This window comes from Hippoglossus hippoglossus, chromosome 9, assembly GCF_009819705.1.
Source record: "Hippoglossus hippoglossus isolate fHipHip1 chromosome 9, fHipHip1.pri, whole genome shotgun sequence".
In the NCBI taxonomy this organism is placed as follows: domain Eukaryota; kingdom Metazoa; phylum Chordata; class Actinopteri; order Pleuronectiformes; family Pleuronectidae; genus Hippoglossus; species Hippoglossus hippoglossus.
In genome coordinates this window covers 17,384,620-17,408,951 of record NC_047159.1, presented here as the reverse complement: position 1 = coordinate 17,408,951, position 24,332 = coordinate 17,384,620, and the positions used below count along the sequence as shown (strand labels likewise).

Here is a 24,332-nt window from a genome sequence, read left to right as displayed (position 1 = left end):
GAGTTTCCTCGGTTATTTTAGGTCACCGTCACATTCGGGTGGTTCGTGGAGATTACACTTCAAAGTATGAATCCCCAAAGTTTTGCATCAAAGAGAAGATTAAATACAGCACTTTGCTGTCTGAACAGCTCTCTCTGCCAGATGAACTTTGAACCGACTTATTTGATGAAAAAATGAAGTCCTCACTGCTATTACAGATAATACTTTGAAATGGATAAATTGGTGCATATCGGCAAAATTCTGTCCGACACCGATATTCACCCGTGTGACTCTGAGAGGTGAATATCGGCAAAGCGATAAATCGGTCGGGCTCTTGAGAGAACTGTGCATGTGCTGGAGGTAAATCAACAGATCTCCACTCTCTTAACAATAATCCTCTGATTGAATTCCGTTCCAGTAAAGGTGTAGCAAGGTTTCTTGGAGGAAATATCTTGGCATGTGATCGGTCTTATACTTTCATGAATAGCACACAACAAAGTCTGTAGATTCCCACCAGTGAAAAGAGGCACCATCATCCACCTTATATCTCCAGCAAGTCGCTCTATCTATAAGTTTAACTATTCAGTCTTGTTGGCGTCCAATATGCTCCATTAATTAGCTTGACTTGTTTTATGTTCTTTTTTGACAAATTTTTTACCTGCACGTTTATGTCACATTAACAAAACATGCTGATACTATTTTCTTTCTTTCCCTGCAGTGAAGAGCCGCCTCACAGCCGTCATTTCCTCCTGCCAATCATAAGACAATCGCCGCACTCCATTGGTCAGGCCGTGCTGGCCTTTTAACGCCACCTCCAGTGCTGCTACATCCCTGTTGCCACTTGTTTTGCCAAAACATAAAAAAAGACTGAGAGACAGCGTAACAGAAGACACAGAGTCACAGTGACGGACATCTGCAGGAACCACGTGACATGTCACCCTAACGACAACGACCACCACGCTGAACTGAGAGTTGCATTTTCAGAGCACGTGTCAATGCAGTGCCATTAAGTTTTATATACGTATCCTGTTTTCATGGCATTTCATGACTTTGACTGTACATAAACAAACACAAGGAGACTAGATACAAATCATACATTTCTTTAAATCGTTTTTTTTCTCTTTCTGCTGATCATAAAGAAATGATAGACACTTTTAAAACCTGCAGCCGCACCAGCTGCTGATCAGATGAGGAATGTTTACACTTGTGATGGCACCTCTGAGCCTGATGACGGGGGACGTCCCTGCGCCACACAGAGGACACACGCCAGCTCGTAGCCACAGACAACAATATGGACGAGAAAAGACTCACACGGACAGACTGGATGAGAAGCTACTGAGGCCGAACACACACTGAGCTGTGTATGAAGCGGCCACCTTCTCCTGACTGGGCCGAAGGACACGTGCTGCTCTGACGTGAGGAAAACACAGTTACTGGCAGTCGGATGAAGCACAGAGCGGATGGACAATAGACTTGCTCTCATAAAAAAGGCACTTTTGACATTGGTTATGATTACTGTAAGAAATACTTCTCTCTGAGGACATTGCTTAGGTGACATAAGCACAGATTTGGATGTGTGAACATGCACTTTTTTCTCCCCCCTCGTTCTACTCTACCAATGCACACCTCTGTCAGTCCTCCACACCACATGCACAGAGACTATGAAGGAACATTGTGGATTATTTTTGATGCGGAGCTCCTAGTTTTGTCAGGACTGAAGATGCTTTTACTCAGGACGTCCTCCTTTGATACTGATCGTGTCACGAGACATACAGATCCCACACATAGAAGCCGTCTGATACCTCTTCATCCACATCAAATCCAACTCTCCATGTTGAATTCCACAATCACGTCATCACTTGAGACCATAATTTATGTAAATCTCACTATTTTACCGTTTGCTGAAAGAAATCTTTCATCGCTGAATGTAAAGACAATGCATATTTATATAGAGAAGACTATAAATAAACTGTTAAAAATCAGTGTCTACTTCTGTTTATCTCCCGAAGCAGTACTTTGCTTTGTTCCCATTTAACATTGTTCTCTTTGCATATCACTGTTTTATCATTCATCCGTTTATTATGTTCAAAGCCTGCACTCAGTTTCTCAGCAGTGCAACTAAAATACATTTACTTTACAGACACACATTTACTTTAATTCTCTTGTGAAACAATTTTAATTTACAGAACATTGTCAAATTGCATTCCATTTAGTGCAAATAATAACACTTCTGATGTACAACTTAGAAATATACAAAGTATAAAGTGTAGATTACTGAGAAAATATCAAAATTAAAAATGCTAAATGCATTCTTCAGCTGACGTTGCTCGTAGATCTAGCTCTTGTAATCATCAGCAAATCAATGATCCTGATCCTTCGTGACCTCTGACCTCTTTAGAAGAAAAATCTGTAGTTCAATTTAAGCATGCGGATCTACCGATTGCAAAACTCCCAATATATGATTACGACATGAAACATAAATCTAGAGCAAACAGAAATCTTGAGGTAAGATGATGTGAAATGCTGACCCTCCCTCCCCCCCGCTTCACTTCAGAGTTGATAAATGCACGTCTGGTGGCGGCTGTACAGTAGAGAACGCCAGGCGTTAGGGTCCCGGGGTCTAAGGCATTCTTAGGGGTAGTTTATCAGTCAAAAGGGTGGGAGGCCACTGCACTGTAGTGTGGATTGTGAAATGTTTTGTTAAGAGTATGACTGAGAATGTAGGGAGTAGATGACATCCTGCTCAGCATTTTACAACTTTACCTTCACCTGCAGAGAAGTAGCAGGATTAAATTTACAATCGTCACTTGTGAATGGCCAGATTTTTCTTTCCTGCTTCTTTGGGGGCTGGAAATTGGTTTAAAAACAACAACTTTAAGTTTGGAAAATGTCTCAACTCATCCCTCAGTGACAGATGGGATTTTTATATCAACCACAATGGTGCTCATTTGGAAATATCTGTCAATTTTGTCAATAAAGGTGAAATATCTGTGTGTGACAAGGCGGTTTAAGACAGACACACACTCACAATCGACCACAACTTATTACCTACAGACCACAGTCAACTACGTCCTAGTTACCCAATTATTTGTGATCAGTTCAAATATGGCAAAAATATTGTTCAAGGTGAGTTCGTTAGGAAAATGCTCTTCATCTCCCACTTCCTTGGACCATCACAGTCATCAAATTCAAGCGCTTAACAGTCAATTCACATTTCTCACATTGGTAAACTAACTGAAAACCTAAGTCCGTTTTCTCTGTACAATACATTGTGTCCATGGTGCTCAGCGAAAAGCTACGTTATAAACAATCTATAAATATAAAGATTTCAAAGCTTTAGGCTCGGACCCTCCATCAAACTGCAGAAGAGCGAGAGAGTCGTCACTAGAGGGACCAAAGAAGGCAAGAGAAGAGGAAACACTGTACCACACCTCATCAATTCTTTTCCTGTCAATATCTACGCTCCTCCCTCATGGTTACTTTAGCAACAGCAAAACAAGCAGCTGTAATACTAGTGATTTGAGCAAAAAACAAAGAAGTCATGATGTATGTAATCATAAGAAATGTACAAAACAATTTACAAAAGAAAAATCTGTAATAACAATTCAAAAAACCACTTTGCAAACTGTTGAATTAACATACAAATGTACCCATGACCAGCAGATGGTGTTACGCCATTAGAAGGTGGCTGGGATTAGAACTACTGATGGATTAAAGCTGTAAAACCAGTCTCGTCTACAAGCAGGTGTTCTGTGGATGATATGGTGTCCTGCAGGTAGAAATCTGCAAACGGGTGATTGGGTCATCCAGAGCCTGTTCCCTGGACAACATCGTTTCTCCAGTGGGAAACCTCAGCCCTTCACAGGCCTGAACAAGAAAGAAGATTAAAAGTCACCACAAGAAAACACAACTGAAACTAGTTTAAATTCACAATTTACGGACTTTTATTTGGATCTGCACCAAATTGCACACACTCCTAAAAACGGGTCTCCTGAATTATTCTCTGAGAAATCAACGAATATGTTGAACACCTTATCTTGAATGGGTTCTTCCTTCATTCATGCCCCACCCAACCCAAATCATTTTATGAAAATCAGTAAAGTAGTTTTGGTTTAATCCTTGCTAACAAACAAAGCCTCATTGGTGGAGGTAATAATACCAGATTCTGTACATCCACTGTCCTTTTCACAGTTCAAAATTGAACATCAAGCATCAGCCAGGAGATTTAATGACAGTGTATGCAAAGTAAGTTGCTTTTTAATTTCTAAAACAGGATGTGTTTGAGCTCCTGTTACCTTGTAGTGTTCAGAAGAGGATCGGCTTCCCTGCGGTTTTCTCTTGGACGTAGGAGGTGAAGCGTTTGAGGAACTTGGGATATTCTCTCTTGGCCACAGCTCTGAGAACCGAGGCTGGAGCCCAGCCCCCTGGGTTTACTGTAGAGAGGGGAGATTATCAGAAACTTTGTGTGATGATTAAACGATGAGTCATAAACCCACGTTGAACAGCTTCAGTGCTCAGACAGTGGCCCAGGGTGCCCTCTAGTGACTATTTCTTTAAATGCACGCCCACAACTGCCTGGCCTCTCTAACAATAAGCTGACTCAGGATTCTTTCTGTGGTGCTGGTGTATGTCATGTCTACAGGAAGTAAGTGGAGGGGGGGTACTTTTGTGGGTTTTACATATATTAGTAAGGACTGTGTTTAGATGAGAAATAAAAATGTGACCTAAATTGATAAGAGATTCGTACTCAGTTCTCACTGTAAGGTTGTGTTTTAATACTAAGGTGCTCATAGGTAGATTATAGTTAGATGGATGACAGTAGTTGTTTTCTGAGCTGCATAACTTGTCTTGGATAAAAACAGAGGCACATACCATTGGCAACGTAGGTGATCTTACAAAGGATGTTGTCTCTGCTGATTTCTTTATCTCCCTCTGGTGGGCTGACCAGTGTTTGGCAAATCATGGCAACATTGATTTTGGCACGAACACACCTGTTCGTGGGCTGAGAGCAAAACAAAAAATGGATATGAAAACATCTCACTGTAGTACATTTGACAGAGTGACTGTGGTGAAGAGGTTGAAAATCATTCTTTCCCCCATTTAGGCTGAAAAAGAGTCAGAAATGTTCTGAAGTTCAGTTCCCTGAAATTTCCAAAAGGTGCTTTTCATGTAAACGCAAATGTCCGAGTCAGTTTTCCCAAACATTTTCAAGAACTTTTCCTGCCAGGCCCCTACGAAAATGTACAGCGACCAAGTGCGTGCTGGAAGAATAGAATCTCAGGATGAAAAAGAGAAGACCTAGACAATGTCAATGTTCTGGAGTTCATGTTTGAAAACAGTTTTTTGAACAAACCCTTGTTTGACTGATGGCTATTTGCAGTTATGCATCTTCAAACTATAACAGTACTAATATAGGTATGAAATTAGGAAAAGTAGTACTTTCACAGAAATGTTTTTCAACAACCGGACGCTCACGTTCAATACTGTGTGGTAAGATTACATGTAATGCAGTCATCTTACAAGGGCATTGTTGTGGTCCACAGAGAAGTTGCAAACCAGCCATGTGTCTGGATCATTTTCGTTTGTTGCCATGATCTTCCTCATGGCTGACAGGTAGAGCACATCTCTCTGAGAGGCAGGCCACACTCTCTGAAAAACAAGCATCAGTAACATCAGTCGGGCTTTCAGAATATTACTGATCAATTGTGCAACACGGTTTACAAACGTCAACCAACATGAATAATATTCACCTTGTGCGTCTGGTAAACTATGACAGCATTATCAGAGAGTGTTTCCACAACGTTGAAATTTTCAATGGTAGCTGCGGGAGGAAGAGCTCAGTCAGGCCACAACATTAAAATAGAATGTGTTGATATGATGGTCATGTCTGAAATAGTGAACTTACTTTCCCAGTCCATTCGGACATCTGTTTCCCAGAAGTAATGGCAGACCTCATGTCCTGTCACCCCCTTCACAGAATGTGTAGCTTTTAGAGGATCCAGGACGATACCGTTCTCCTCCACCTCTCTCCTGTACACCTGTTCCACACAGAGCAGAGCAGGAGACAAACAGGTTCACCAGGTGCTTCACAAACATTCAAAAAACTGAAAACACGAGGTGCATTTAGTTTATCAATTTCAAAGAGACAATGGATAAAACATCTATTTAAATGCCATTTTATTGAGTAAAATTATTTTTAGCCCAGTAAATGAAATGCAGTAACCTAGATGACTGGAGACAAAAGCATTAATGAGAGTTTATGCATTATTGAATGGAAGGCTCCTTTCGCATTGCCAGTAGTGGAGATCTGTTTTTTTTTGTTCAAACACAACAAAAACTGAGGTGCTCTCACCTCGCTGTCTTATCAAATTAGCGCATTCACCCGAGTGTCATATTTCCATCACTGCTGATCGGAGTCAGACTGATGCAAACCAGTGTCTACGGTCATTTGACCAGGGAGCGAATGCCGATTGAATCCATTCCCATTGCAGACAAAAGCAAGATGTTAGTGTCAGTGGGTTTTTGACCAGTGCAAAAGGGGCTTTTATTTAATTTATTATTTTTTCATTGTGGAATTAACACTTAAGTGTGAGTGGATCTTCCACCTCCACAAGCTAATAATTCCCCCTGCTCCTGATCTGTCGGTGCTTCAAGTGAAACCTCAGTGCCTGAGCTTGAAATATTCAAAAAGGGAAATGATTAGCTTCTCTATACACTCACCTTCATCTCTCCCTCTTCTATTACCAACTGCCAGTTGGCATCTCCACCCATATCCTGAAGAGAGTAAGTCATATGATTCTGCACCATCTCCTCCACCTAAGAGATGGACAGATATTGATTAAAATCACATGTTAGAGACTCTTTTGCTATTCTGTCCATTGGAGGACATGCTTTGAAACTGGTTTTGATAACTTCATGGGGTCAAACAGAACAAATATTTCCCTTTCAGAATCTTAAGAATTCTTTGAGAAAGGAAGCCACTGGGCAATATACAAATAAATATTGAATACACAATCCTGCCAAGGGTTTGTTATTCAACATCCCAATGATGCTTTAAGAACACAGTGCATAACCAGTCTGGATTCATGCCTGCACATGCTGTGGAAGTAATGCGAGGTAAGAACAAGGCGGAAATGAAAAGGTTCACTAGATTCCAGCCATGCAACATTAGAGTTCTATCAGTGAAATGATGACAACCATTATGTGATGAAGACAAACCACAAAGTCTCTCCAGCAATTTTAACTTTGTCCAGTTAGTTTTTTAGTGCATCACATCATACTATACTACTATAGACATGGGTGTAAAACGCTACTATAAACAAAGGACTAAAAGCACATGGATTCTGAGATCCAGAGTCTGAGATCCTGGAGAGACTGGTTAGTAGACATTCTCATGCATTCTCCGACTGTGGTGAAAAAGCAGTAGGCAGTTCTGCATCCCGCTGCAGACAGAGGTGCTCTCTGTTGACCAAATACAGTACCTGAGTGCTGAATCTGTGAATGTCATCTGAAGCACTTATTAGCTCAACGGAGGACAGGGAAGAAGAGTGGCTATGGGGCTGTGCACCGAAAAAGAGGTTCGAAAGAGAGAGAAATAAGAAACAGAACCTAAAGAGTTGCTGCTGCAGCAAAGCAAACAATCACAACCTGCTCAACTAGCATTTCACACAGACACAATGTAAATCTTAAAATATAGTAAACATAACACAAACTCATTGTGTGTGACCACACGAAGCTGAAGGACATATTATAAGAAAATGTTATTGAAGCATCAGTTTAGAGAAGTTGCCGGGTTTACAGACAGGTCACACTGGTTGTGAGCTGACTCGGATTCGAACAGGATCGATGAGTTGCAGAGAAGAGGAGCAACTAATAGACTTATATCAGAACAAAAGTAGGGTGTGAATAAAGGGAACATTAAAGTGAACGTGAGAAACATGTTGAGCACCTTGTTGGCATATCGGTGTGTACCGATGGTGGAGTAGGCGTCTCCGGGAGTAACTGAGGAGGGCCGAGATATCCTGACCTTCTCTGACTGGCACTGAGGGACACAGAAGAGCAGTGTGTTAAGAGAGATTAGGAAGACACACACTGAACAACAAAGACATGCAAGATCTCTGTGTGTAATGTGTGGAACTGTGCTCAAGTGGTTTTTCCAGAAACAGAAAGAGAAAGATGAGGATGGTAGGAACAACACAACACGGCTTCTAAGGTAAATGTATAAATGTTTTATACATCAAAACTAAAGAGGACATTATGATTGTGCAAAGAAATTGTAATCTTCATCACACCTGCTCCTCTATCTTGTCTTGTCTGTCCAGTGCAGCTTCCACCGCATCAAAGAACTCATCTTCATTGATAAGACTGTTAGGACCCTCCTGTTCAGATGCAACAATAAAAACATGTTGTATGATTTGTAGAACATCCCATGGGAACAGCCCGAATCAAAGAGTATAACAGTTAAACTAATAGGACAAAGTGAACACATGATTCTACTGTCGTTTTACCATTTCAAATTCATTCAATCTATCTAGTTTGATCTTACCTCATAGTCTGGGCCTCCATAGTGAGACTTCTTCTTCAGTTCGTGCATAGCACACTTGTAAGCATCTTCTACCCTCCTCCTCTTCTCCAGCTCCTACACACACACACACACAGACATAACAGTGCAGTACGGTTACAATAAACGACTGTGAAAGCACGTAAACATAGACGCCAATTAAAATATCTGTGTTGCAGTTAAAAGAGGTCTGCTTATCCTTTACATTCTGAAAATAAACAATAAGACTTCAGTGTTGTAGAGCCAGAAAATATGTGTCACAGTGACAATGCTCCTTTCATCAGATCACAGCTGATAAAAAGTGAAGGAGGAAGAGATGTCTGCCCGTCACAAACACTCTTCACAATTTTACCAAATGTCCCATTTCCTGTTAGATGTAACTAAACTCCCTTCATGAAAAAATAAACCAACAAATGAACTGCCAGATAAACTGCATCCACTATCTATTACGTAAAAGCACAAGGACCTAATGCATTAGCTATGAAGACTTGGCTCTGGTGAGTCCACTGAACTCTGCTGAGAAAATAAAAAGAGCTCACATTTCAGACAGCTTAGTCCCACTGGGATAAGAGCAAGAGCAAACTGAAGCAGTTGTGTCTAAAAGTCCAAAGTAATAGAAAACAATACCTCTTCCCAGACAATGTTTCAATAGGGGGAAACCAGACAGAAAGAGACACAAACAGTGTAAAGGAAGGTGTGGACATGTAACACTTGCCACAAAATAAACAGAGGGTGATCCTGTCGTCAGATGAGTGAAAAAGACAGACAGAGACATACTGCAAAGAGGTGGCTGCCCGTCTGTAGAGGGATCCATCTCTGTGTCTGGTACGTGAGCAGCTCTGTCCTCCTTCGTAGCGAGGGCTTCCATAAACTCCGAGTCGTCATTTCTGCTTTCTGTACAAGTCTGAGCCGGCGTATCCTGTTCCTTTAAGTGTGTGTTTTGTTAGCGATTTCTATTTCCCTACTCCATATCTGCAGCTAAACTTCACACACACATATAACCAAACAGAGTTAAGAGTGAGGCAGTTTCACCTGAGCGTTCTAGCTGACTGACAGAGAGCTTCTCAGCTTTTGTGAGTTTTAGGGTTGGGCAGCACACCTTCACACACTCAAGACATAAAAAGTAAAGAAACTGGTCTGACAACATCAGCTGAGCTGATCAGGATGTAAGCATAAGCAGTTCCAAAGGGCGTAACTTTACAGACACAAGGCACTCACAAGGTGTGGAAAAGTGTTTAGGGAACTTCAATCATGCAGGTAAAAAAAAAAATGAAAAGCTCATTATAGGAAACAGGTGCATTTTGTGAAACTAATGGGATTAATTACAGCCATTATTGTTACATTTGTAAAACAACAATTTTTACCTTGAGGATCCTTTCCCCATTCTTAATGCTGGCTAACACAGATGATCTTTTTTACCACCATCCTGCTTCATTTACCGACAGATCTGAACTACATCCTATGAAATCAAGGGTCGTCAAACATTGATACAGCCAGTACATTTTAAATGTAAATACAATCAACAGCGATCACCAGAAACCCTTATTTGAATCTTTCCAGTACATCCACTGGGTGTTGTCCACAACCTCGTCACCTTAAGGACAAAATATCAAACTCTTGCTCATAATAACCAACTTGTTAAAGACAATAGAAGCAACAATTACTGTAGCTTGTCAGTCTGTGACACAAAGCACCGGCTGCTGACACGCCCACTCAGGAAACTGCCGATGACACTTCAGGGTGACATTTCTTTTATTTACCTTGTCCACTCTTTTCTGCCAGCTGTCCTCTCGTTTGACCATGAGTTCGATGCAGTGAGACAGGGTGGACAGGATGCCTGCTGTTGTGGCCTTGAAGGTAATGGCCTCCCCCTTAAAGTCTATTCCGTTCATGCCTTTGGGGCTGGCAGGAGCAAACACTGGCACAGACAGAATGAAAAAATAAAACATGTTGAGGCTTCCTCATGGTTTGATTAAAAATAAACAACTATGACCAGGCCAAGCAAATGAAACAATGAATATTTGTATCTGCAGGATAACTCACGTTTTTCTTTGCTGCCATTGTTGTTGTGATTATATTCACCATCAGGTCTTGTAGTGGTAGGAAATTCATCGTCATCATCCTCAACTATTGGTATGAAAACAACAGCAATCTTAGATCTATCTTCTATTTATATATCCAGTTAAACATGATGTAAGATAACATGAACACCTAAACCTGGGCATATATCGAAGAGCATAATGTTTTTACATTTACAAACATATTCAACAGGATTAGGAGACATTGCGACTTTTTTTCCCCCAGAATTTGACAATTGTTGATCACACAATCCGAAATTTTCGAAAAAAGTGTTTTTCAGATTTCATTACAGGTTGGTTTAAGCCACACGAGAAACCAAAGTCGATATAAAAGTGATTTTTATGGCCACAGAAAGGTTCTGCCAGAGATGACACAGCTCACAAAGTGCTTTATAAGTGAATATTGATTTTTGTTTCCTTTTTCAATGATCCCTATCTAACTACTCTACTTCTATTCTTATACACCATTTCCTTTGAAAGAAAAAAAAGATACTAACTCCACCATGTCCACAGAATTTTAAACATAAGTATTTGTGGGTTATAATATCTGTTTTGGTAAAAAAAAAGGCAATTTTAAACCAACGTAAATACATTTATAATAAATCTCGGACAAGATACAAGCAATACAAGTATTTATAGCACAGGTTACCTCTGTCTCTGTGAAATTCATCTTTGGAGACGACATCAGCACAGGAGTCAAAGTATTTCTGCAGGGTGTCCACTTGTCTGCACAGAATGTCCCGGAAGGTCTCCATTTCTGATAGTTTCTCACGCAGCCGGTGGCCCTTCTGTGCAGAAACACAGAGAAGAGCAGAGATGCAAACAACAACTAAAGTAGAAAGTCGACAAAAGGTAGTCTAAGGAAAGAGTCATTTCAGTTAAACTGCGTCAACCATATACGACAATGATGTGAATGTCATAAGAAATAGTACAAAATGCTAATTATTATCACTAACACAGTAATGTTACCAGCATGTCTTGCTAAATTATTTCATTTACCTTGAAGGAGGATGCGGATGTGGCAGACAAGGCACTCGCTGCAGAGGTGAGAGACAACATGGAACCATGACGCCTCAGACTGGTTTCTGAACCATAACCAGACTCGGCCTGAAACCCAGACAAGGCACAAAGAGGGAGAGAATAGAGGAAAGAGTGAGTATCATGATGGAAAATGGAGTAAAGAGAGGAGAAAACGTGTGTGGAGAGAGGAGAAGCAAAGAGGGGAGGATAGAAGTTCAGTAAGAGCATAAAACACATTTAACAATCTGCCAAATAAAAAGGTCTTCTGCTCTTAAAAACTAGACAGAGGAAAAGTGAGATCAATTCTATCAGTCGGCAGCAGTGAGTAATGCTGAGCAGCATCAGATCAGGGCCTGGGCCTACACCCACCCACCCACACCCACACTGTTGAAAGGGACAACCAGACCTGATACTCGTGGAAATAAATCATACTGAATCCAAAAGTGGACAGATCAAAGCTTGATTAGAGACTTTCTGAAGGAAAACATCTATACTGGGAAATGTTTGTACTGTCTTACATTATATTAGCATTATAAAATCAGATATATGACTGGGCATTAGAGACTGCATCATACTTCCATTAAACAGCCATGTTAGCATTGTGTAATGCCTGGGAGTGCCAACTCAGCTCAGTGACAAGACTTTATTATACATATTGTATGTGCACGCACACCCAGCCAACCCCACCAATGAAAAATATTACTATTGTTAACTGTTATCCACTACATTAGAGGGAGATGGCAAATTCAAACCAAATATTAGAGCCCAACACTTAAATGTATACCTTCACTCATTCACTAGAAACAGTAACATGGAGCCAGTGTGACAAGTTTAAGAATTAAATTATTTTACATATAAATCAGGACCCAAACATGCTGGTGGTATGTTCTTTCAGTCTAAATTTATTTGCTTTGGTTTAGTGTGTAATTATCCTCATTTTATTTCAGTAAAGAGACTAAGTTGTTTCTGGTGGCTAACTGACATGCAGAGGTTTTACTGAACACAAGAGGGAGACAGATGACAAACCTGAGGGTGGACACGTACATCTGCTAAGTGGCAAGAAATTAACTATGAATGTTAGTGAATAGAAAGTGAACTCAGTTGAAGACGGTTTTGACGTTAAAGAGTATGTTTACATTCAATAAATAACTAGTGCAATCAAAAAACTAAACTTAAAAAATGTGTTATAAAATTACAAACCACATAAAGGCAGTGGAAAAATAAAACGAACACCATACAATAAAATAAAATTCAACAACTCAACAACATACAACCAATTACTCAACCCAGTCTGAACTAGAAGGGTACACAGTCAAGTGTCCCCTTATGAAACCACATTGAAATTCACAAAATCTGGATTTTTATTTGGATCTGCAACAAATTTCGCACACTTAGAAATATCAGGCCCCTAAACATGCCTGATTTTCTTTCATCAAGATCCATGACTTATTCTCTGAGAAGTCAACAAAATGTTGAAAAACACCATATCTCACAATATTATAGAAAGGGGGGGAAAAAATTCTGGATCCGTCCCTTCATCCAGATCTGCACCAAAATTGATTGGCCCAAACAGCATTCGTCTACAAGGTTTTGTGTCCATCCAATACTTTTTTCTTTTTCTTCAAAAATTGGCATCAGTACCAGTGAATATTTCAACATTCAGTGTTGTTATTAAAGAGACACTACAGCTCAGTTTTACAAAGGTCTTTTGAAAATAGTATCTTTAATGGTGTAAAGGTAGATTCTAAGGGTAGATATTTGCTGCTAAAACACACTGGAATCCAGTGGCTAACTATCAGTGGCTGTGTGTGAGCTTTGACTGGCTCTTCATAGCAAGTAGAAGAGTTGTTTTGTAACTTCAAATAAAAGGTCGAGGACAATTGACGCTTTGATTTGTGGTCTGGAAAATACTCCAGCTGCACTGACGGCTCCACAAATATTATACAGTGCCAGGGGATTTTATTTCTAAACCACCTTCTTAATGCATTTATACAGCATAAACAATATCATCCTCCGTTTTTGTGTAATGTTTGTTTCCGGCAACAACAGGTCTCTTTCTTTATCCTATTTACTTCTTGTTGGCATTTCTATAAAGCCCACACTTCAAACAGCGGAGAAGGACGGCCAGGAAGTTACATAGGTAAACAAATGTTTGACAACAAGTAGTGTTTAGGACTAAGGGCTGTTAGACTGTCAGATTGTATTTGCTGTAGTTTATTTTATTTGAACAGACAAAGATATTCATTAGGTTGCTGAAATCATCACTGCTGTATCGCTAGGAGACCACGAGGCAAACCAACGCACTGCAATGACAAAACAAAGACCAGACTGTGACAGCCATCTTTTATGCACCGCTGGTAAGCTGCATGACACAACCATGCAAACTAAACACCCACTCATAATACACAACACACAATATAGCATCTTTGTGAGGGTAATGAGATGAGTGACCCCAGTGACCACATCTGGGCACACGGCTGCTGAGGAAACCACCTCTTAATAAAAACACCGGTATTCCAGCATACACCCATGCAGCATAAGATTGATTCACAAAAACATGGTGACTGCTTTCTTACAACCTGCAGAGGAGTTCAATGCTAAAACTAGCCCATCAGTGCCATCAATGGTAAAAACTAAATGCATGTTAACAGAAAGTGATGTTTTATTCAATGTATGGATGAGGGCAAATGAACAGTAACCACTGCCAAACTACTTAAATTACTTCAGTGATGGGTGACAGTGAGAAAGCAGCATGCCAACATGCACCTATATAAGCCCACCATTCTGCCATTCCAACAGCCAAAGCAGAGCAGGACACTGCTGCAGTCCCGGTAGTTTGCTGTCCCCAACATGGCCCAGACGCTTCCCCAACACGCCCCAACGTTCTGATAATTCAGAGGCTCAAATCCAGTGCTCCGCTTTCCCTGGACACACCTCGCTGATGAACAAAAGGAAAGAGGAGGAGATGGAGAGGAGAAGAGAAGCGATTCAAGCTCAGCTTAGGTTGTTTAGTAAAAAGAAAGCAGCGGTAAGAGAGGGAAAAGAGAGAGGAGGAAAAAACTCATTGGCCACATCGCGATGAGAGGAAGAGGCAGACACTGGCTACTCGGTGATGCAGAAGAGATGGGAGTGAGCCGAGAGGAAGAGTCTTGTAAATCCTTGGCTGAGCGATGCAGGTCTGCTCTCTGTCACTTCCTCTGCAGACACACACGAACATGGACTCAAAAGACACACTACATACATGCACTTCACTCATGCTGCATTCATTTTTCAACAGACCACACACCCTGATTTGTGAAACCTTTTCATCTTGTCCATCTTTACGTCCCGCACCAATCACCGAGCAAGCAACCTTGACTCTTTGCATTTGGGTGGAAGAGAGAGAGTGAGAGAAGGGTAAAAATGAAGGGTGCATGCATGTATTCATGAGAAAGAGAGAGAGGGATAGAAAGACAAGGGCTGTCTGGAGCTGTTTGTGTGCTAAACCACTTAAGTACCAAATGGGTGGATGAGTGCATTATGACAGAGAGAAAGAGAGAGATAGAGGAAGAGAGAGTGTGGGAGGCAGAGAACAACATTTGTTTGGATCCTCTGCTTTGCTTCTATCCACCTCACACTCCTTTCATTCCTTCCTATTTGCCAACATCCCCTTATGAAGTCTGATCTGGACAAGTAAGAGTCAGACTGTGCCAACAACCCCTCTGATGAAGTGGTGTTAAAAACTACAAATAAATACAAGGGGTTTTCCCCATTCCCTGCTCTTACCACCCCTCTAAATCTGACAGAATGGAACAGTCTCCTCAGTATGATGAATGTGTCCCTCTTGATTTTTGTTGCTGTGAGAACGGCTGATAAACAAAAATGCATTATTCATCAAGAGCTGCACTTCATCGGTGCAGTCAGCACAACATTTCCCACCACCAACACAATCACACCCACACATAAAAACACAAATGGACTTGAACAAAAACTCCCTTTTTCCCTTCACATTAATCAGCCTAATTTTGTTCTGCAAATGTTGGTTATTTGCCTTTGCAAAGTGTCATATAGGAGCCATTTAAAATGCTGCAATTATCACTTGTTCAAAACATATTAAACCCCATTTATAGCTGTTAGAAACCGAGATAAAACAAGCTTGGGGTATTCAATATTGGCTAAAAAAGAAACCCTAAAACATTTCTTAACATTTTAAATAATACAATGTTGTTACACACCTTGTACCTAAACTAACAACCGAGTGCTGAACTACAAGAGGCTGAATATTTAACTAAAGACCTGTTCTTTAAGTCTATGTCACCCTTAACCTGACCACAGCCCAGAGGTCTGTCTGTGCTCAGTTATGTATATATATGTGGTATTTTGCCTCCGGTGCTGGAAACTGGATGCTTCTACTCTATTCCAGAGGAAAATAGAAAGTGTCAAATGTGTAAACGGGGAGGGGTCAAAAATGAAATGCAGTTTTTGTTCTATTGTCCATTATATCATAATCTTACTGCAGACGTGTTTGACTTTGCTCATTTTCTGTTAAATGCCTACCAACACGAACGGCGTGAGGCAATACCAAAGTTATGTTTCATATGTTTAATGACCAAAGACAAAAATCTTGCTTTAATGTGGTGGTGGTGACAGTCTTACAAATATGAAGGTGAATCTGAAAAATTAGCCTATAGAGCTAACTCTGGCTCATTTACATGTCTGTTGATTAATTAGCAATAAATAAACAAATCAAATAAAAGTTGGAAATGTAAAAGAAAAACACAAAGATATTTTTTTAACTAAATACCAGAAAAGTGACACTATCGAGATTTAGGCTACGCTGGTTCATGCCCTTGAGTCCTGACACAAAGAGTAAACCCTGATTCTAAGTGGTGAACACTCCATGGGGAAAGTCCTTCATTTTCCAGTTGGGACCAGTGCTGACAATCTCACCTTAAAGCTTAGTGAGGTTACTGAAGGTCACACTCCAGACATAACCCTGGAATACTCTCACAGAGCTGTTAATGGACAAGCGGGCTGCGGCCACTCACACTCAATTGACATGCAAACAGTCAGTAGCATTTATGAAAGCATCCATGGCACCAGTTTTGTGGAGAAGCAGGGCTTAATGAGCGTTCACAGGATAGTGACTGTGGTGCATTTACTGTGGTCTCTCAGCTGTGATATTTTGATGTGAAAGCAAGACAATAAAACAAATGTAAATAATTTAGGAACCATGCACTTAAAGACCAAATGAATTCCTAGTCAGCCAAAGTAACACAAAAAGCACAAAAACACTATAACTGTACAACCCAAGTTAATGTACAGTCTGTACAGTATTTTCAACACTGCAGAGTTTTGCTAACATTTTAAGACTTATGCTGCATTCCAGTTGGGTAAGTCGATATTTTCCAAGTTGGAATTTCCAATTTCCGACCCCCAAGCTTTCCAGTCGCATAACGCCAAACATGAACAAAAAATATTGCTGACCATGTTTTGTTTTTGTATTTTGGGCTAGTGATTAGACAATTGAACCACCAGCAATGTAGCCTCCTTGCATAAAAATATGAAGCAGAGATTGTTTAATTTAACCAGCTACCTGATGACATAAATTTACATGAAGAACAGGTTTTATTTATAAATGATAATTTGTATTAGCTTTAATAAATTAAGGCAATATACTTTATGCTGCCTTTTAGTTTATGGCTTATGATTTACAATGTACACCACCACTGGCAGCACTATTGTTAAGTGACGTTAGACAACGGCTTCTCCAAGAAGTCAGGAGTCAAAAGTAGCAAGTACTCAAGTTAATCATTCTTAAAGAAGTATCAATGTGCTCAATGTGCAGGAGTTTCTGAAGGCTGGCGTAACACGGTCTGCTGCCAAGAAGGAATTGAATTCATGACGAGCGAAAACAAGTTCTTCTGACGTCTTCACTGCTGAGATGAATACAAAAAAAAACTGTCAAACAGCCAAGAATAATGTCTGTCACTGATGATGAGCTTGAAGAGACCCAAGTCTGAAACATGTTAACTGTCAGTGAAAATCGTTATGTGAGAGGAATGAGGGTGGGAGGAGAATCGACTCACTAGAGTGACTCAGCCGACTAGCGGCCACTGGGACAGTGAGCTGTCTTCAGATGCTCAACTGAACAAATATTCTGGTGAGCGGCAAAACAAAGTTACACTTTTAGGTGGTTATGAGAGGTTGATACGATTGCATTTTCAAATCCACTCACTATCACTATAAATTGTTATACAAGTGTTATTTTGTGTGACGCACAGTACATTCACTCACTTAAATGTGTCTGAGTACTTCAGGACATACTGTTCACGTCATCAGTGAGCAGATTTGTTTTGTGGAGTGAACTGTGAAAAAAGTACCTTGTGTTTTTATGAATACTAGAATGATAATGGTACAAAACAATGTCAAAATAAATAATATATCAAATGCCCAAATACCCCCTACCCCCGCCAAACAGGCACCTAAGCTGTCCAGATACCTGAGGAAAACTTTTCATTATTGTATAATCAAAAAATGTATTCTGAATGTTAATCAGCTTAATATTCAGCACACACTAGAACAAACCTGGTACAAACTAACAACAAAATGATTGAGGTATATCTAGATGTAGTCAGCTAGTTTTTGACAGATTATTTCTGTTGCACATATAATGAAGGTTTTTTATGCACTCATTTATATTCTGTATCTTGATAAAAACAAAGAACTAGATACTTAGATACTATCTACAATCCCATCTGATCTATTTCATCGCAACATGTCTAAGACATGTGATCTTTGTGTAATAATGCTTACAGCAACCCAGGCCAAGCGATCCCGCCCTGTCTAACAAGACACCCACACAATGCACATATAAACCTAAATCCAACCTTTGTCCCAATAATCATCTGAGCCACAGTAAGCCATGAACACATATGAAATATTCTTATTTTGAGGAACCATACATCATTAGCTAGATGTCTTTACAGAGTGAGCAGCTGCCTGGTATCTGATGACAGGGGATACCCCCACCTCAATACCTCACTCCTCAGATTCCTCACATTCCCAGGGTAAAGGGCTCTGTGTTAGAATGTGTGTCCGAATCTCTGTCCAGCCACACCCAGCTCACTGAACAAAGTAGATACCCTGTTTGTTCAGAACAAACAGCCTGAACCAAAACTGAACCTGAATACCTGAAATAGGTGAATCATATTCATAGCCAAAGAAAATCACATTACAAATATTTGTTCTGATTCTTGACGAACACCAAGCAAATCAACAAACAGTATCACTGGGACTGGTTTCAGACTCATTCACTATCTGCAGTATCAAATTGTCTTGTAAGAGTAATGTAGCTGACTTGCTTACAGGTATAAAAAAATTCCCCAAAAAGTGTGTATGACGAGCAAATCCAGGATTTAGATAAAGAAAGTCTGTTCTCTCTGTTCAAGATTAACAAAAGCGTGCTACTCACCTTGTGCAGCTCTATCGACTCAATCCATTGGAGTCTGTGTTCAGGATCTTCAGCTCTGAGGTACCAAACGCTGTCGTTCACACTGATGTCAAAACGACACTCGTCAAACTCATGAGGCTGCACAGAAAGAAGAAGAGGTCATTAATAGTTATTGGACACGGTGTGTGAGACAACTCAGGAAATATTATCACCAAAAAACAAATGTCTTTAATTTCAAAATCACAATGTAACATTTTCCCCAAATTCTACAAAACCACTGAGAAATAGGAGCAAAACGATCCTGCAATAACTCCTCTCAAAATGTGTCTCTCTGTTTACGACACTGACTGAATAGTGATGACACACTCTTGAAACACATGGATTAAATCAGTCACAGAAAAAATCTCTGCCACACAATAAACAGGAATCTTAATTAAAAGCTGATGCATTATGTCTCAAAGCGCAATCCTAAACGACCGCAGCAGAGCAGTGCAAAAGAAACAGATATTCTTCCAGAGTGCCTTCATTTGATCCTAGGTCATCATACCTTTCCTTCTACTCTTGGGCCAAATCTTTCAACTATTCCACTTTCCTGCTCTGCAATGCACCCCACCCAGCTCCAAACATTGACTGTCACCCAAACACATGCAACAAAGAATTTCCCCGTTTCCTCCGAGACTGGAATTTAACCACTGCACTCCTCCAGACTAAGGAGAGATCTGTTTTGCAAAAATGTTCCTTATACGAAATAAGATGCAGTTGAATCTACTCCCCGTTTTTCTCCTCGGTTGCATTGAGACTACAGCTGCTCTGTCAGCTGACAAAACCTCATGTTGCCCACGTTTAATTAGATTTGGCAAATAAAGCAGCACATGAGCATCATTCAGATGCTCATGTGCTGCTTTATTTGCCGTCATTGACAATGGCGACATACACCGCAGCTCTGAACACACAATGTTAGCCTCCATAACTTCATGTAACATTGTTTAGACACTGATGTGACATTTTTTAACTTGTATATCTGGGATGCTGCAGAGGTCAAGTGGTTTTCTCTACTTTCAAATTACAGCCTCAGAGATAAAGCTCCCCATTGAAAGGTATAACATAAAAAATCCCCTCCAGTTACAAAATTCCACTGCAGAGAGGGCACACGATGGTTACCTCAAGTGCATCCAGGTGTGACGCCATAACTGGTGAGAGAAAACCCAGTCTATCATACTGTGCTGTTTCAGACACGGCCCATAAACCTCTGCTTTACAATCCAGTTTATGCCTCATTCTTTCAGACTAGAACATTCTCCTTCCCCATACGTAAGCACTACTGTATATCCATGCTGCACTGCCTATTTTTCCTGCGGCATCCTCAGTATTAGGAATGAGGAGGTTGTCAGTCAAATGCTGATAGTCACAGTTCACAGAAGGAAGATCTACAAGTTTGTTTCCTTCTATTCGCGGTCTTTAAATTAGTGTGTTCCATGCAAGTTTGAATTTTAATTAAAATAATATCTGACAAATTAACCATCAACATTCACTATTACTTAAACAAGAGTGCTGTGAGCAAAGATATATAAGAAAACACTGACGCTTTGACAAGAGCTTAAATTGATGTGAGCTTTAGAAAATGGGTCTTGGTCGTTGATACGAACGTTCAGACAATAACATTTCCGGCACGTTTGTCTCCATACGAGGACATTATGGTGTCTGTAGCCTCATAATTGTAACAAACTGATGTTAAGCAAGAAGAGTAGCAAAGTTTCTGCATTCCTGACTCCTCACACCCAAGCCTTCTTAAACAGCACTGGCTTCAGATATTTAGGAAGACGGGAGGGTTGGTAAGTTGTGGCAGTGTGGGTTATATTATTACTACTTAAGTGTTAGTAAACTGTGTAAGCTCCTGGTTAGCCTACTTTAACAAAATTACAAAACACTGAGGGTCATGTGGCGTTTCATTGAGGTCTGCACAAACGCAGGAATGCTCACTCCGACTATAAGAAACTAACAGTAAACTTTCCTGTCACAGTAAAACCATTAGTTTGGCCACTGTACTTGGTAGCGGCATGCTCAGAGAAAACAGTGAATATTTAACCAGGGTGTGGGATTTCAGCCAATTTCACCAACAGGAGGCCTGCGCAGGGGGGACACAGATCCAACCACTGCAGCGTATGTGATTGAAGCTTAAATTTTAACCGTAGGGAATGCCAATTTAAGGTAGCCTGTGAAATGACTGCCACAGAGGAGGAGACATGCAAGTGTGCTTGAGCAAGACTGCAACAGCCTCATTACTAGTTAATGTTTACTTTTTTATCTTTGAAGGAATAAAAGTTCAAGTCCACGCTGATGACAGGAAAGGACAGGATGAAAACATTGCAGCTTCCTCAAGAGTAACCCTATGGTGTGATACCCCATGTTACATTTTTCACTCACTTAAATCCAATAAAATGTCGAATTGGTTCTAATTGAAAACCAGTCTAACATTTGACTTGAAATTTTTGTTAAAAAGTGAAGAAAAACCCATTAACACCCACTAACAACTGGCTTTTGTCTGTAATGGAGATGGATGGAATCAGCATTTACTCTCGGGTCAAATGACTCTGCAGTACACACAGGTTTTCATCAGCTCTGATCGGCAGCGATGGAAACGGGACACTTGGGTGAACATGTTACTTTGGCAAGACGCCGAGGTGAGGAAGTGCCTCAGTTTTTGGTGCATTTGTGACATTGATTGAGGTTTACCTGCGTTTAAAAAAAAACTGCGAATACCCTGTATGTTTGGTGTGAAAATGTGAGATTATTGGTTATCAGTATTGGCCATGAGAAGCAGGTAATTATTGGTATTGGTTGTAAAAAAAAATCCATATCGTGCATCCCAAGTGCAGCTATCTGTGCATGAGAGAGCAGATGAGTAATATTCCTTCCTGGCACCATGTAAATACGTACTGTGATGACAGCCTTGCTGAGGCACAGGGACCCCCTGCAGCCGTACTCCCGTTCATCCTCCGACTTGTAGTAGCTCAAAGTGTTGTTCTTCAACACAACCCATCGGTCCTGCCATCCGTGGATGTAATTTGTCCACTGTAAAGGAATGAGAGGCAGAAGACACAATGTGTAGTAACACGTTGGAATCAACAGACCATACATCCAAATAATAATACTAAAAATAATACATTTTGTCTCACTTTGGCTTTCTAGACACCCAACAACACCTTACACTATAATCATAAATAAACATATGAATAATTAAAGTTTAATTAGATTAGGAGACACAAACGCCTATTGATACATCACATGTAACACAAGACCAAGGTTATAATCCTGTTAAGAGGCAAAGACTCCTAACAACACATATGTGGACACAAAAGTGAGTAAAAGCAAAGGTGAACATCTGATAAGTGTGGTGGTGGGGGGGTGTAGATAAGATGTTATGTGCATGCAGTGATTCTGGATTCAATGTCCTCTTTGCTTTCACACCAGCAGCTCAAAGTTATTTCTGCAGCCTCCACATGCTAGAGTAATTGACCTAACGTTACCTTGCTCAACACGCCTCCGTGCTCCGCTTGCTGCCCAGATTCCGGGTCCACATCCTCGTCCGACCCGGACGATGAACTCTTCTCGGACATTTAAACCGGAGATGCGAAGCACAACAAGGGATTCCGCTGTGATTCTAGCTCGACGCTAGCTGCTGGGTTTCAGACACCAGCTCCAAAGGCGTCACAGTCCAACCTGCTGACAGATTTAACTTTAGCCTCAACGCCACTGAAAACAGCGTCAAGTGAGCAAAACAGGCAGCGGGATAAACGTAAATTACACTCAGTGCTCCAGCCGAAGATGGCAGCAGGCTGCAGCGGAGCAGGGTCTCAACTTCACGGGGCTTTTGCAAGCTTTGTTTTGAAACTGACGTCGAATATCAATGAGACTAGCTAGTTAGCGTTAGCTGTCAAACGATGCGACTAGCTAGCGTTAAGTTAACGGGCAACTTGTGAGCGCGCTCGTTAGCTCCGCTCGATGTGCTGCTCGCAAGAGTGACGGGGAAACAAGGCCGCGGTGTTAACAACGAGCCTGAACTTCAGCCGACATGTGACAAGCCTCCGCGGGCTGCTTCCCTGCTGTAGTTCCGCAGCTGAGTGAGCTGGAGCGCAGGAGTGACGGGCTCGTCTTCATCGGGCTCCGGGGGGCTGGGGGAGCTGCGGCCACGCTCCACTGTGTACCTACAGGGAGAGCGGCGTCAAGCTGGGCGGAGTCACAGCCGCACCGGATCTCAGTCATCCCTGCCTTCAAAATAGAAGCATATCCTTTTCATGTTGTGGGGGAAGAGAGCAACAGGAAAACAGCTCAGGGAGGTACCATGGAGTCTATGGTAGGTACTTTCATTTCTAATGAAAAAAACTGCTCCTTAAATTTGCATGTTTATACAGTAAAGATGATTTGTGTCTGAAATACCATGCAAAACGATTCTATTTTGAAAGGAAAACACCGGAAAGATTTTTATTTTGTTTAACTTGACTTCGACTATGACAACTGCTGAATTTGCCAAGTGCGTTTTGTAGTTTAAACACAAAATAATAATAATAATAATATAACACAATAAATCCAAGTGTGGCTTTGAGTGAACTGATCATTGCTACAGTTTTATTTGTTGAGAATTTCCTAAATATCCCCCCAGTAACCAGCTGTTCAGAGGGATCTGTGCACTTTAAACACATTTATATCACCACAAGAAATTATCACTAATATCAACTCATAAAGCCTGAAACTAGAGTGTTTTAGCTAAAATGAAATAAATAATAATTTCCAGGATTAAAAGAACTCCCTAAATAATTTATTAAAAATAATTTACTTATTTAAGACAGAGATCCCACGACTCCCTGTAACCACAGGAGGCCGCTGAAGAGCAACTAGATATTTCTAAATTCAGACGGACGACTATCAATTAGTATTAGAAGTAGTAAATCTTTTTTATTTTCATATTTACATTGGTCTCTGGAACTACATGTGACTGAAAGGATCTGGAGACCAAATGTTGTTGTGTTTTCTGTAGCTCGTCCTCTGGCCTAAACAGTGCTGTTATATACAAGCTGCTCGAGTTTGTAAATAGAATCTGTTTAATAAAATAAAATAAAATAAAATAATCTGGAGAAACTTGATTTCAGTGGACCATGTTCATGTTGGGTTATATTACTTGCTTCATTTGAAAGAAATTGATTTGATTTTGTAAAACCTCTCTAGATGGCACGGTGTCATATCAAACGCACGTTCAGTACAAAGAA

General features: G+C 40.6%; 2 protein-coding genes across 10 annotated transcripts in view; one reads left to right on the top strand and one right to left on the bottom strand.

The window, feature by feature from the left end:
• The window catches only part of pip5k1bb (phosphatidylinositol-4-phosphate 5-kinase, type I, beta b), a 37,964-nt gene extending 35,998 nt beyond the window's left edge, over positions 1-1,966 (top strand). For both annotated transcript variants that reach the window (XM_034594709.1, XM_034594710.1), the window contains exon 15: positions 698-1,966. In XM_034594709.1, the coding sequence (XP_034450600.1) occupies positions 698-700 (3 nt within the window). In that variant the 3' untranslated portion in view covers positions 701-1,966. The remainder of the gene's footprint in view (positions 1-697) is intronic.
• A 169-nt stretch (positions 1,967-2,135) lies between these two features.
• Positions 2,136-23,358, bottom strand: LOC117767241 (ceramide transfer protein-like). Of its 8 annotated transcripts, XM_034594696.1 has the most exons (19): positions 22,874-23,302; positions 22,596-22,788; positions 22,006-22,140; positions 19,091-19,207; positions 11,617-11,724; positions 11,267-11,405; positions 10,583-10,666; positions 10,300-10,457; positions 8,525-8,617; positions 8,271-8,357; positions 7,928-8,020; positions 7,461-7,538; positions 6,700-6,795; positions 5,885-6,017; positions 5,730-5,800; positions 5,500-5,628; positions 4,852-4,981; positions 4,275-4,412; positions 2,137-3,846 (listed from the first exon to the last, which is right to left on the bottom strand). In XM_034594696.1, the coding sequence occupies exons 2-18, from the start codon at positions 22,683-22,685 to the stop codon at positions 4,285-4,287; spliced, it is 1,869 nt and encodes a 622-aa protein (XP_034450587.1). In that variant the 5' UTR covers positions 22,686-22,788; positions 22,874-23,302; the 3' UTR covers positions 2,137-3,846; positions 4,275-4,284. The 8 variants fall into 8 exon arrangements, with proteins under 8 accessions (XP_034450590.1, XP_034450587.1, XP_034450588.1 ...); XM_034594699.1 differs by lacking the exon at positions 7,461-7,538 and having other exon boundaries at positions 2,136-3,846; positions 22,874-23,358; XM_034594697.1 differs by having other exon boundaries at positions 2,137-3,829; positions 22,596-23,303.
• Positions 23,359-24,332: the final 974 nt, after the last annotated feature.